This window comes from Clupea harengus, chromosome 14 (genome assembly GCF_900700415.2).
Source record: "Clupea harengus chromosome 14, Ch_v2.0.2, whole genome shotgun sequence".
Classification (NCBI taxonomy): domain Eukaryota; kingdom Metazoa; phylum Chordata; class Actinopteri; order Clupeiformes; family Clupeidae; genus Clupea; species Clupea harengus.
The window spans coordinates 16,923,762-16,938,761 of record NC_045165.1 but is presented as its reverse complement, the minus strand read 5'-3'; the positions used below and the strand labels follow the sequence as shown (position 1 = coordinate 16,938,761).

General features: G+C 48.6%; 1 protein-coding gene across 4 annotated transcripts in view; it reads right to left on the bottom strand.

Annotated features, from left to right (window-relative positions):
• qkia (QKI, KH domain containing, RNA binding a) overlaps positions 1 to 15,000 on the bottom strand; it is an 88,631-nt gene that overhangs the window by 52,802 nt on the left and 20,829 nt on the right. For all 4 annotated transcript variants that reach the window (XM_031580564.2, XM_031580565.2, XM_031580566.2 and 1 more), the window contains exon 2: positions 8,661 to 8,803. In XM_031580564.2, coding sequence (XP_031436424.1) covers positions 8,661 to 8,803 — 143 coding nt within the window. The remainder of the gene's footprint in view (positions 1 to 8,660; positions 8,804 to 15,000) is intronic.

Sequence of the window (15,000 nt, the reverse complement as noted above, 5' to 3'; positions counted from 1 at the left end):
GGTGATCACAGAGGTGCTGATGAGGAGTGACGTGTGTGTCGTGTTCCATCCTCGTGGAGCGAAGCTGCAATGCTTCTCTCAAAGAATCAATCTACTGGAGCCTTATTTCCACGACAACAGTAGCTCCATCCTCCCTCTATCCCCACACATCAACCTTCCACACACACACACACACACACACACACACACACACACACACACACACACACACACACACACACACACACACACACACACACACACACACACCTCTTTATAGCCTTCTCAGTGTCTCCAACCTCCCAAACCCACCTCTCCAGCTCTGTCACAAAGCCCCACACAATATACACACCAAACATTTATGTCCATCGTCTCATCATATGCAAGCACACACACACACACACACGTTGAAATAACACTGTGACCTACACACACACCCATGGACTAAAGGTTCTGGCCCTTAAAGAGTCTGAAGGTCCAAAAGTCGTCCATCCCTCCTTAAACCCCCCCCCCCCCCCCCCCCCCCCCCCCCTCCCCCACACACACACACACACACACTCCTCTCCCTCAGTGCTGCTGCCTGACTAATGACTCGGATGGGATGGGATTTTTTTTTCTTTAAAAAGAGAGAGTGAGTGAGGGAAGAAGAAGAAGAAAAAAAAAGAGGGATCCAATCTGATGAGTTATGACACGGCTCCTTTGGGAGGAGAGGAATTACTCTGTGGGCAGAGATGAGGCCTGTGTGATGGCCTTAGCCCTCCCTCCCTCCCTCCCTCCCTCCCTCCATCCCTCTCAGCCCTCCTCTCTTTCCCACCTACACTCTCATTTCTGTCTTTCCTGGGTTCTCTCATATCGCTCTCTTTCCATCTATACCTCCTCCATCTGCATACCCATCTCTTCACCATCTCCTCACCCTCACGGCCTCTTTAGGCATGGCTTCCTCTTTATCACCATGTCGGACCCTACTCCCAGTTGACACTGTCTCTGTCCACGCACGCGCACAAACAGACACACACACGCCCACACACTAACATTGGGACAAAAGCATAAACTAGGCGTCACACACATAAAATAACACTTCTTCAAATGCACATAAACTAGACCCACATTACTCAAATATCCAAGCATAGATTGCATGTATTAAACACTTTATCCCTCACACACAAACAAAGTAACCCTGAGTCACAGAAAAACTCTCAGTTTCAGTATCACACATTAACCAATTCCACACACACACACACACTCATCTCAGCACTGCTAATGCCTGCAGTTAATGACTGGAGTAATTTCTCCCTGAGGGTATTTTTTACAGAAGGAAGAGCGAGAAGGAAACAGAACGAAAGGAAGCGAAGAAAAGAAAAGGGAGGGCAAGACAGTGAGAGAGAGCGAGGAAGAGAGACAGAGAGAATGCAATCGCTCACTTCCACCTCTTTATCCTCAGCCATCATCCCCATCAGGATACTCTCACACAGCCAAGCACATACACAAACATGCACACACGCATACACTCAAAACACACACATGCAAGCAAGCACACAAGACCACACACACACACACACACACAGAGGAGTTACGGCTCGTAGCATCCTGTCCACCTGCCAGCTGGAGCGCCACACTGGGCCTTTAATTACCCTCCTGCTCGGTCAGGTGCATCTCCACACACACACAAACAACGATACAAGCTAACACACACACACACACACACACAAACAACGATACAAGCTAACACACACACACACACACACACACACACACACACACACACACACACCAACAAAGAGCTAAAGCAACCTGGTGACTATGTCTCTCCTGGGGTGTGTGTGTGTGCGTTAGTGTGCATCTTTGAGCCTCTGCTCAGACCTTCTTTCTCTCGGTGAGGCTCCTCTGAACAGAACCGCTGGGAGGACATTTCACAGCCCGTTAAGCCAAGCTAAAAACATGTCGCCGCTAAAAGGCTGGGGAATGACAGAAGCGGTTTTTTCCCCTCTTTTCTCCTTGTGCATTTTGGGTTGTGCACACACACACACACACACACACACACACACACACACACACACACACACACACACACACACACACACACACAGTCAAATCCAAACAAATACCACTAAAAAGCGAACACAACAGAATGGAAAAACAAAAACAAATGGGGACATTTCTTACTGAAAAGCATAAAAACGACAGAGTTGCCAGCATGCGACAGAATCAGACTAATCGTCATGGGGACGAGAAAGACAAACACCACAGGATGAAAAAAAAGAATCTGGAAGTCATTTGCGCCGCTTGACTGGAGCCATTGCGCTTCAAAAGCCTCCGTAATAACCTTCAAATTAAGACAGAGGGACCTGACACACAGACACACACACACACACACACACACACACACAGATTCTCTCCCATCCACAGAGTCATTGCAAAGATGACACCAGTCAAACCGATGCTTGCTGAATCATCCCCACCTTCCCAGGCGATAAATAAATGAAATCAGCAAAACAGTGGTGTCTTCTGAGAAGCCATCGCTACAGTAGGGAGCACTGAAGTGTCCGGAGGTAGGAGCGTAAACAACATTATCAGGGAAGCACTGCCAGCCTAGCAGGAGAGCATCTCCATCAGGGTAGGGTGGGGACGTAGAACTAGTGAGGCACTTTAGCACCTGCAGTGAGTCTTCAACTGCACAAGTGCTGATGGTGGGTTACACCCTCACAGGCTATGTTGTGCTGCATTGCTATGGCTGAGACGACGTGCTGGAGCTAATGTTGCAGTCTTGCAGCAAAGCTGGTCAAACGTCGAGGACAAATGGTCAAGCCTGTCCTGCGCTGTGTTGGTATGACACGAGCTGAAAACCGACTGTTTTGCGACAAGTCTCAACTTGGTTAGGCAGGCGCCAACACAGGACACCTACACGCCCCTGACGCTTGCGAATCGTAAACCACACAAGTGGAAGATCTTGAGAGAACTGGATCAGTAAAACAGCGTAGGCCTGGCCTCTGTATGATCTGGCCCCTGTGGCCCGACCGCTATGCAGGGCTACGTGAGTGGATTCAGTGCCTCACTAGACCTGGAGCGAACACGCGCCCATGGGGGGAAACGTTGGCTTGTTTATAAATAGGCTATCGTTAAGACAGTGGGCCAATCGAGGACAGAGAGCGGGAGAGGGGGAACAAAGAAGCTGTTCACACCTGGCATCAACATGCGTCTTAGGTGATCGGATCACAAGTGGACCGCTTTAAGTATGTCAGTTCACACCTGGCATTAGAATGCATCTCCACATGCGTGTCAAGTGACCACTTGTGTTTAGATCGAACCCCCCTATATGCAAATAAACACGTACATCATTTCCGTTTGCAAAGAGCAAATGCACGGAGAGGCAGTACCTTCCACTTCATTCACTGTGCCCCTTCACATTTTTAAAGAGAAAACTCTGTAGTATAAAATATAGTATAGAATAGAAGAATACAAATATCTGTAGTATTTTTACCCTGCTACACATGTCAACATAACAATGAAAGCTGAAGATTGACTAAAAAGCAGGGCAAAAAGCATATTGAGGTTAGCCTAATAGGTTAGCCATCACCCTGGGCCCGATGCAGTCAGATGATACAAGGAGTGTTTAGATTCAATATTAATATCAGTAATACCAAGTTAAAACTCAATCTTTGCACAGCATTAATCCTTGTATAGTTTATCTATGCTTCTGTTGACTAAATAACTAAATAAATTGCGATTCTTTTTTTTTTTCCTTCTCGTAACACTGTTGATGTGCTGATTAGCATCAAACTGGTTAGTTAACAACAGTTCAGTTCTTTTCGAATTAGCTTGCTCATCTGACTAGATTATTTTTTTAACCCTATAGGAACTTGAAAGCACAGGAGGGAACCGGAGCAGCCGGTGCTTTTGTCAGCTGTGAGGGCCTTCTACCTAAACACAACCTTTGACCCTGGGTTCCGTTTCAATACCTCAGGGGGGTGGGGGGGTGGGAGAGAGAGCGAGAGCGACTGAGAGCAAGTGGGAGAAGGTGCAAGAAAAGTTACCAGAATAAATCTGATCTCACTCGTTCAGTCCCTATAGCAGTCAGCCAAATCTAAAAAAAAGTGTGTGTGTGTGTGTGTGTGTGTGTGTGTGTGTGTGTGTGTGTGTGTGTGTGTGTGTGTGTGCATGCTTGTGTGCAGGTAGGCGCTGGGTTGCCTCAAGGTCATAAGAAATGACACGATAAACGGGCCTCCCGCTTCTCCGAGGACTGGCTGCGCCTAATTGGAGATGGATTTATCTGATTGGCTGGATCTCCTGACGCTGCAACCTCTGCCACAGCACGCTGGAGACTTCCCTCACACACACACACACACACACACACACACACACACACACACACACACACACACACACACACACACACACACACACACACACACACACACACACACACACACACACACACACACACACACACACACGGCTATGAACCTGCGCAGTTCCTGGTGGGGAGTTAGAACAGAGGCGCTTGGGCAGGACGAGTTATTTTTGTAAAATTGACATGCTGCACTGCAGCGAGGGAGGGAGCAGCACAATCTAATTACGCCTAGCAGAGGGGGGGGGGGGGCTCAAAATGGCTGACAGACAGAGGGAGGAGGGGAGAGAGGGAAAGAGAGAGAGAGAAACAGAGAGAGGGTATTGAGAGGGAGTGACAGACAGAACAGGAAGAGAGGGTGTGAAACCGAGAGAGAAAGACCCTTCAAACGCAGGGGCAAGTTATGACTGCACAGACCAAAAGAGAAATGAACTCAGAGGTAGTAATAGGAGATACAGCAAGAGAGCAACAGCAGAGCAAAATGATGAGGCCTACTGTCAGCTTGGTGCCAACTGTGTGTGTGTGTGTGTGTGTGTGTGTGTGTGTGTGTGTGTGTGTGTGTCCAAATCCATCCTCTCTTTCTCTGTCTGTTTGTGTGTGTGTGTATGTCCAAATACATTCTCTCTCTGTATTTTGTGTGTGTGTGTCTGTGTCTGTGTGTGTGTGTGTCCAAATACATTTAAGTACTTGGGTGTACACAGGCACACAAGTCTGTCTAAATCACATATCCAGGTACAACCCAATATGTCGCTCTCATTCTCTGTGTGTGTGTGTGTGTGTGTGTGTGTGTGTGTGTGTGTGTGTGTGTGTGTGTGTACAGAGCATCATCTCAGGAGGCAACTACAGCACACTGCCAACATCATATGCATCCTGCCTGAACACGTGTCGGGAAAAATCTGGGAAGCCATCCGGAAAGATGCGAGAGACGGAGAGAGAGAGAGAGAGAGAGAGAGAGAGAGAGAGAGAGAGAGAGAGAGAGAGAGAGAGAGATGGAGAGAGACAGAGAGAGAGAGATGGGGAGAGACAGAGAGAGAGAGATGGAGAGAGACAGAGAGAGAGAGAGAGACAGAGAGCAATGGGAGAGAAGGACATTCACTTGACAAATAATTGTAATTACAGAATCCTTGGCAGTGCCAGGACACAGCTGGGACAGGGGAATCATGGACAGATTTACCCCCCACCCCCCTTTCCATGCACAGAAAAATCAAGCCCACAGAGAGAGAGTGAGTGTGAGTGTGTGTGAGTGTGTGTGTGAGTGAGAGTAAGAGTGAGAGAGAGTGTGGCTTTAGATGTGGCCGCCTGCTATCAATAGCCACAAGTTGGCATCTTTTTCTTTGTGTGTGTGTGTGTGTGTGTGTGTGTGTGTGTGTGTGTGTGTTTCAAAGCACAGGACTCAATAAGGCCTTATTCTACTTCACTGTAATAAAATAAAATGTACTAGTCAATGGTCCTGGTCATAAGTGTGTGTCCTCACAGCAGGCTCAGCTGGCCAAGCTCATCATGCTCTCTTTCTTTCTCCATCAAACCGTCTCTCCCTCTCCCCCTCTCCCTCTCTCCCCCCCCCCCCCCCCCCCACACACACACACACACGCTACATTTCCTCTCTTTCATGGTCTCCTGGTCACTCGGTCACATCCTTATGCGTCACATCAGCCCCACTAGGAGGGGGCGGCTCTTTGCAGCCCTTCCTCATAGCAACCCTGTCAATCACAGCCTGAGAGCCAATCCGGGTCCTGCCACCCACCAACCCGCTCAACAGTCCCGACCAATCAGAAACGCTCCAGCTCAGCGTATCTCTGCAGTTAGCATTTCACAACCATAGAAGAAATGAAAAAAAAAAAAAAAAAAGAGAAAAGAAAAGAAACAGAGCACAAAGTGTGTGTCGGCCTTGTAGCCAGGAGCCTCCCAGCGTGAACAACTCCATTAGGGGAGAGCAAATGAATATTACATTCCACAACAACAACACAACACAACACACTGCAGACAGCCACCACCACAGCATGCCTCTCTCTCTCTCTACCCACCCTCGCCCTTGCAGTAATGCGCCAGAAATGGCCACAATTATTTACATTTTTTTGGCATTGCCGCGATGATGCGGGGGAGGGGTGCGGGTAGGGGGGGGGTGCATTGTGACTCATCAAAACTACCAGGGGGAACCCAAAGGAGCACTGCTCTGTGTGTGTTGCAAGTGTGTAAGTACACACACACACACACACACACACACACACACACACGCCACCAGGGGGAACCCAAAATGACGAAGCACAGCCTAGCTCGTAAACACACTGACACGCAGCATTACAGAACAGGGGGAATTTAGAGGTCACAGCAGGATTCTATTACACTGTGTGTGTGTGTGTGTGTGTGTGTGTGTGTGTGTGTGTGTGTGTGTGTGTGTGTGTGTGTGTGTGTGTAAGAGAGACCACTGCCTCCCATTCCTGCATACTCCACACAAACGCTCACTTATATTTATCTACACAAATATTTATCTACACAAATGGAAATACCCAGGGTGCTTTGCGGTGGCTTTTGAAGCCATACGAGAGCGTACTTCAAAATAGAGCTGCCATGTCACACTAGTAAACTGACTGTGGTGGTTACCCTTGACACACACACACACACAGTGTGTAAGCTTTATGATGTGCGTACGTTTAGATGTACCTGATACAAGGGGACATCAATACAAAAGTAGAGAGGATTATGGGGTGCAGAAGTGCATCTAAGGTGTTAGGAAGAGGGGTGTGTGCATGCATGCATATATGTGTGTGTGTGTGTGTGTGTGTGTGTGTGTGTGTGTGTGTGTGTGTGTGTGTGTGTGTGTGTGTGTGTGTGTGTGTGTCAGCATGTTCACAGAGGTGGGGAGACATTTCTGTCTGGTTGGATAGTGTCCTGAGGCAAGGCTTAGGTTTTTCATATGCCACACGGATCTGACATGACTTTTAGACCGAGGCAGCGTGTGTGTGTGTGTGCGCGCATGTGTGTGGTGGGGCGGAGGGCCCAGGCCGGCCTTTATCAGCGCTCTGAGGGAGAAAATGCATTTCACGCTCGGCTGGTCTGCGGGCAGCCTGCCCTTCCACCCTACATCCCCATCACCGAAAACAGCAGGGACGACGCAACCGAAGAGGTGACACACACACACACACACTCGCGCAAACACACGCATGCACGCACAAATGCTGCCCCTGTCCGCTGACTAATCCTGTTGAAGGGTGTGTGTGTGTGTGTGTGTGTGTGTGTGTGTGTGTGAGAGAGTGACAATGTGTGTGTGTTGTGGGAGGGGGGGGTCTAGTGTTGAATCAACCCCAGTTGTCTACATCCATCTTTCCTGTGTTCCAAAACACATCCTACCAGCCCTTCTCAATCTGACCTCTGTGTGTGTGTGTGTGTGTGTGTGTGTGTGTGTGTGTGTGTTACACACGCACACCTGTCAGTGACGATTAATGTTTGTATGAGTGTCTTGCATGAATGAGTGACAGCCCATGTTTTATTCTATTTAACCTTCACTCAGCCAGCTAGTCTACTGAGATTAGTAATCTCCATTTACCACCACCCCCCCCCCCCCCCCCCCCCCCCCCCCACCCCACCCCACCCCACCCCACACACACACACACACACACACTCCCAACAGGGTATCAGCATGTATGCCTGAGGCCTCTATGCCCCCCTTGCGTCCCCCCGTCCCCCACATCCGTCTATCAGTGTGGGGGTGTTCCTCTGGAGGGGTACCTCCAGGCCTGGGGGGGAGTGGGGGATGGCACCCACCATTTGCTTTTCCATCCTGCTGATATTTACAGAAAGGGGGGGTACATTTCAACACCACCTGCCCCGCTGACACCCTTGGGGGTCGTTCACCCCCTCCACCTGCTGTTCAGCCACTTAGGAACTGCTGTAAACAGCTAGTCAGGACACGCGCACGTGCACGTGCGCACACACACACGCACACGCACACGCACACACACACGCGCACACACACACACACACACACGCACACACACACACACGCGCACACACACACACGCGCGCACACACACACACACGCGCACACACACACACGCGCACACACACACACGCGCACACACACACACACACGCGAGTGCCGTGATGCATTGATATGCTTTTAAACTCGATGTCGAGATCAGATGGGATCAGATCCCATCTGTGTGTATGCTTTTGAGTGTGTGTGTGTATGCTTTAGTGTGTGTCTATATGGTCTATGTGTTTGTGATGATCCAGTTGGGTATGTGAGTGCTCTGCTTACTCACTCATATGTCGGTGTTTGCATATGTGACAACAAGCACATGAGAGCCCGTGTGTGTGTGTGTCCATAGTTACTTACGTCGGGGTATTCTTTGACGGGCACAAAGAGCTTCTCCTGCAGGTGGACGATGGGGCCCAGTGGATCTGGCAGCTCCAGCGGGTGCTTATCAGTCATCCCGTTGACTGTGTCGTTATACATGTCCTTCCGCACTCTGTTGATCTCTGCCAAACACACAGAGAGAGAGAGAGAGAGAAACAGAGGGTTATAGGTGGTGTCAGGGAGAGACAGGGGAAAGCATTTTAAAAGACACACTGGCTGTAGAGAGGGCGAAATGGGGGAACTTCAAAAACCAGGTGCAGGCTTGCGTGTCATACAGGAGCTAGACCTCTGTGTGTGTGTGTGTGTGTGTGTGTGTCTGTGGAGATCAGCTGCTCCTGTACAACTGTAACTTAAATAGTCCCTTTGAGCAACAGGAGCAGTCGGAGAGAACAGGGCTAGTGTGTGTGTGTGTGTGTGTGTAAGGGGGGGAAGAGGGTCTTGAGGTGAGCTACACTTCACCTTTGATCAGCCTGTCAGCTACACACACACACAGATAAAACAAACCTAGAACACTGTGTGCAGTCATGTTAGACACGTTTGCTACCCTCCAGACACAGACACAAACAGCAGTACTTACTCACGATAAATACACAGCACCACTTAAAGCCTGCATTCTCTCTCCCTCACACACACACACACACGAGACAAGGGCCAATTCATTCACAAGCCTGAGCTCAAATAAGTGCTCACGACTGCAGCCACAACACCATTAAGCACAGGATGTCTACTCATTGGTCTAATTCACACACACACACACACACACACACACACACACACACACACACACACACACCTATCCAAGTCCTCCCAGTCAAACCATCGAGTGTCTGATTTTTGGACTATTTAGACATGCATGATCACCCTGACACAGACCCAGACCCACACACAGCCTCATGTGGGAGTAATAGTGTCTCTCCCCAGCATGTGTGTCTAGTTGTCTGGGGGAACTCTTTCTGCGGACAGGGGGCCCAGTCAACAGCTGCCAGTGATATTTAAACACTCTCCTTTCACCCCACACGTCATCCATGACTTAAAGCCACGCACAGGGGTGACCCCTAAACACCCCACAAATATAGCACGGGGCTAAGGCTAGAACCAGGGTGTTGGAGGATAAGGTGTGTGTGTGTGTGTTTCACATTAATGGTGACTAATAGTGGTGGACAGTCTAGTGGTCAACGGGTCTGAATCACCACACACAGTCAGCCTGTTCCCATCCTTGATGATTCAAAAGATTCCGAAACATTAGTTGCTAGCAGCCAAGACGACGCATCCAAACTGGACAGGATCCATACTGGAGATGGGCTAGGCTAACCTCCAGTCACCCAGCACAGTGCAAACAGCCTAACCCAAACCAGCAGGACAGCAGGAAACACTCAGCCTGAACAGTCACATATAACAAACATCAAGAACATTCCCTTCTCAACGAAGACTGGCTAAGCTATGCTAGACTTGTTTGTTTGTGCTAGGAAAGCCTATCTCCCCTCACGGTTACGTACACTTAGTTTAGCCTAGCCTAGCCTGGCAATCAGGAAACATCTGGCAGGATAGTGTGAGGGAAGTGCCCTTCCTAAAAAAGACAGGAGCCAACATGAGCCAAGAAACTTAGCCTAGCGTAGCACAACTCCCCACACACAGGGAAGATCAGCATCGGTGCTGCTCTACTGGCTTCTGGCGATGTTGGCCACGATACTGACCCTCAGGTTAGCTACGCCAGTGAAGACGCTCAGCGGTAGTCATATTGGATGGGTATGAAGTGCGACCTCTACAAAAACAGTGGCTAGATGCAGTAATAGTTTGTATATGACCCACTGTGCACCTTTGACGTGGTGCTGGCATCAAGGTTTTGGGCTGTATTGGTAGTTGGATCTTAGGTCTACAGCTTACCTTGGAATTATTTCTATACATCGCTTTGTTTTATAGGTCAATATGGACAATTCTAGAGCACAGGATTTGACCAAGGAGAAGCCATGGGAGAAGGCACCGGTTTATTGTGAAATAAGGTTACGTTCCTGTTCCTAAGCGTATCCACGGCAGTCAAAAAGCCCCAAAATGGGTCATTCTTGTTCCTATTCACATCCATTATAAAATGGGCCTGTTAATGACTATGGTTAGTTAGCTGTAGTTTCTTTAACCATTTCTATCCAGTAACATTGGTGTAACATTTTATGAGGTAAAAATGTTCCCTGTCATACCTACTCAGTCTGCTGTTTTGTGTGTGTGTGTGTGTTCTCAGTTTTGCCCCCTCTTTAGCAGGAGGCTATCTGGGCAGTGAGGCTTCATGATGTCCAGTTTTCTCCAACCCCATCTCCCCTTTTTGAAGATCCTAAAAAGGAGTCGATCCTTCTCTCTTCTCGCTCTCTCTTCCCCTCTTTTCACTCTCTATCCCCTCCTTCTTCCTTTTCATCTCCTACTCCCTTTCTCTATTTTTTTCTCACCTCCTCCCTCGCCCCTCTCCTCCTCCTCCTCCACCTCTCGTCCCTCATCCAGACTCAGCGGCGTGATCTGGAAAATGTCACATTAGCATAAGGAGGCTGGGCCGAGCCCTCAGCATCTGACGGCCTCTCGCTCCGCTCCTAACTCTACTTCTGCCTCTCTCTCTCCCCGTCTCTCTCTCTCTCTCTCCCCCTCCCTTTCTCCATCGGTGGCCTGCTCACCTAAAATTACTAGAAATGATTAGGAAACTTTTAAATAACTTTAAATGGTTTAAATGGCAGAGTTCCGTTTGCATGAGATGACAGCTAGTTATCAACTGAACTTTAAAAAATGATTATAGGAAACGGAAGAAATCCTTAGGGGGCCTGTGCATCTTTGCCCCCAAATCCATACGTTTAAAATAGCTAGGTTAATCTGGCATGACACCTTGCACATTTCATAGAAGTTTGCATTGACATAACGACATTAACACATCAACGGGTTTTAAATGTGAAGGCGGCTTAAAACGCCCCCCTCTGCCCAGATGCCGCCCAACTCCCTCTACCCCCCACAGATGAAATCGTTTTGTCTACCTGTGCTGACAAACGCCACAATCTGGAGTTAAAAAGAGGGCCGCATTAGAGGATGGAGGGAAAAAACAGCTAAGAGTAAAGTTTAAAAAAAAAATTTAAAAAAAAAAAATTAAAAAAAAGAGAGCGAAAGATGACAAATTTACTTTTGTGACAGAAGAGCAACCAGAACAGAACAAGGCCTACAGGAGTATAGTGCAGAGCTGTGACACACGCACACACACACACACACACACACGATGGATGTGAACATCATCTGCACAGAGGAGGGGATTCGCTGGAGAGCCAAGGGCACAGTGAGGGAGTTAGTTAGCGTGTGTGTGCACGCGTGAATTTGTGTGTGTGTGTGTGTGTGTGTGTGTGTGTGTGTGTGTTTACAGAGGTCAATGTGGAGGTGAAACACCCTTCGCTCGATCTGACTGAGGACATTAGGCTCCTGACTCAGCACTCTCCTGACACACACACACACACACACACACACACACACACACACGGTCTCTAGAGGATACGGCAGTTATTGATATAAATGTTGTGTGCAGTGAAAGCCAGAGGCTGCAGGACTGAGAGGAAGAGGAAGAGAAGTGTGTTTAGGATGCTGGGCCTGGTTAAGGCTGCACTAATGAACACCACTGAACACACATCATGATCACTCACTTACACACAGAGGAGGAGGAGAGGAGAAAGGAGAGAGGGAGGGAGAAGGAAGAGGACAAAAAGCAAGATGGAGAGAGAGAGAAAGATAGGGATAGAGAGAGAGAAAGAAAGAGAAGGAACGAGTAAAAAGTAAAAGACTGAGAGAGTGTGAATGTAACTTGCATAGAGCACACAGGGCTGAGAAGAGGAAGAGGAAGTGGGGTGTTCAGATAAAGTGTGAGTGTGTGACTGAGACGGGAAGATGAAGAAAGACAAACAGCTAAATGAATGCAGAAGTCACCAGGCAACAGGGCAAAGCATGGATGCCAGAGCAGGCTGCTCCATCTTTCCCTCCGCACAAATCTCCACTCCACTCCAGTCCTCTCCACTCCTCTCCTCCAAACAAACTTGCCCCCTCTTCTTTGCTTCTACATGGAACTGAAATGATCACAGCAGAGGTAGAGGAGAGGTGGCTTAGGTGCACACACCCCCACCACCACCATATCCACATCACCATCAGACAGCGGTCTACCTCAGTGGTGTGTGTGTGTGTGTTTATCAGACTCATCACCGCACATGATAAAAGACAACCACAGGTGAAGAGAGAGGAAATAAACGAGTGGCGAGAGAGAGAGAGAGAGAGAGAGAGAGAGAGAGAGAGAGAGAGAGAGAGAGAGAGAGAGAGAGAGAGAGAGAGAGAGGAATATATCAAAAGAAGACAGGGCAATGAAAGGAACATCTGCTCTCGTTTAACAGATGGAAAGTGTGTCTTTGACTTAGCATGACATCACCTGGCAACGGTCATCAGATCAGATTTAAACTGCCACGTCTTGAGGAAGAGCACAAAGAAAAGAAGCCTAATGCGTGTCGCTTATGGCAACCAATGAATCCTCTCAAGTTCCCTAGCAGTCAGCTGGGAAGAGCTAAGAATAACGAGGAGATACACACCCTCTCTCTCTCTCACACACACGGCCAGTTAGTGTGTTTACTCGGGAACGTAATTCATACAGAATGGGAATTCTGGGTTCCCCTCAGCAAAGGATGTGGGGGCGACACACACACACACACACACACACACACACACACACACACACACACACACACACACACACACACACACACACACACACACACACACACACACACACACAGGTGATGGGGCCATATGTGAAGTGTGTAATCTAGTCTCTGACTGTACATTTGACTAAGTGTTGGACGTAATATGTGGACAGGAGATCTTTTATTTATCAAAGGGGGAAGGAGAGGGAGAAAAGTAACTGCAAAGAGCTAAGGCCAGGGCTGAGAGCAGAGAAGCTGAAGAGAAGAAAAAGAGGACAAAGGGATTTAAGAGGAGAGATATCACAGAGCAGGAGAGGGGGAGAGGATGAGAGGAGAGGAAGCACAGCAAGGGAGAGAGGAAGAGGAGGAGTATCATGCTGAGATGAAGGCACTCTCACCTCCTCAGGACTCACCACCTCCTCAGGAGACAGAGAGCAGCAAGCTGCCTGACCACAAATGAGTGGTGTCTGTGTGCGTGTATGTATGTGCCTGTGTGTGAGCAAGAGAGCGGCAGATTCTTCACAGTGTGTGTGTGTGTGTGTGTGTGTTCCCCAAAAGCAGTGGGAAGGGTGGCATGAGAAGCACAGTCAAGGAAATGTTTCCCTTTGTGCTACAGCTTGTGCTCCTCGGTATGTGTATGTGCGTGTGTGTGTGTGTGTGTGTGTGTATGTGCATGTGCGTGTGTATATGTGCATGTGCGTGTGTGTGTGTGTATGTGCGAGAGAGAGTTCCTTCATTAAAGCCCTGGTAAACTTGAACTGATTGATGAGATTAGACGATCCTCTGGCTGCCACCTGAACAGGGAGAGCCTGAGGGCCAATTAAGCACATTCACTCACAGACACACTCACACACAGCACTAGATTCCTGGCCATGCTCCTGTTCTCAGGTTCTCCCTCTCTTTCCTGTTCCTGGTTTTCCTCCATATTTCATCCCTTCCTCTCTAGAGCTCCTTTCTGCCCTTCTTTTCTCTCCCTCTCTCTCTCTGCTTTGTCTCTTGGCCCTTTTGCGCCTTCTTTAATGTCGGCTTTTAAGCATTACGGAGCGATTGAGACATCAACTGTAGCAGAGAGACAGAGAGAAACAGAGAGAGAGCGAGAGAGATGAAGACGGTGAATGAAAGAAAAAGCAGATCGAGATGAACAGAGTAGGAAAGAGGGTGAGGGAGATGAAATACACTAGTGCCGGTGTTAGAGATGAGACCGCTGCGAGGTACACACTTCACCATGCTAAAGCAGTGCACTTTAGTCCTATGCGAGTGTGGCGTGTGTGTGTGTGTGTGTGTGTGTGTGTGTGTGTGTGTATGAGCGAGCACAGCAGGCAATAGGATTTGGCTTTTAATGTCTAGCTCCTTTATTCAGCACAGAGTAGACTACTTCAGCCGTGCGCACACACATACGCACACGCACGCACACACACACACACCCAAGGACACACACACACACACACACACACACACACACACACAAGAACTAAAATAATTTTTTTGAGAGGAGGGGGGAAAAGGAATAAAGATTCAGAAGAGTCACGATAGAGCTGTGCAATGTGTGTGCGTTTTTACACCTTATCAGGAACACACAGCTGGGTTTGCATTTTAAATCCCCCCCTTTTTCCTTCTCTGAGTGT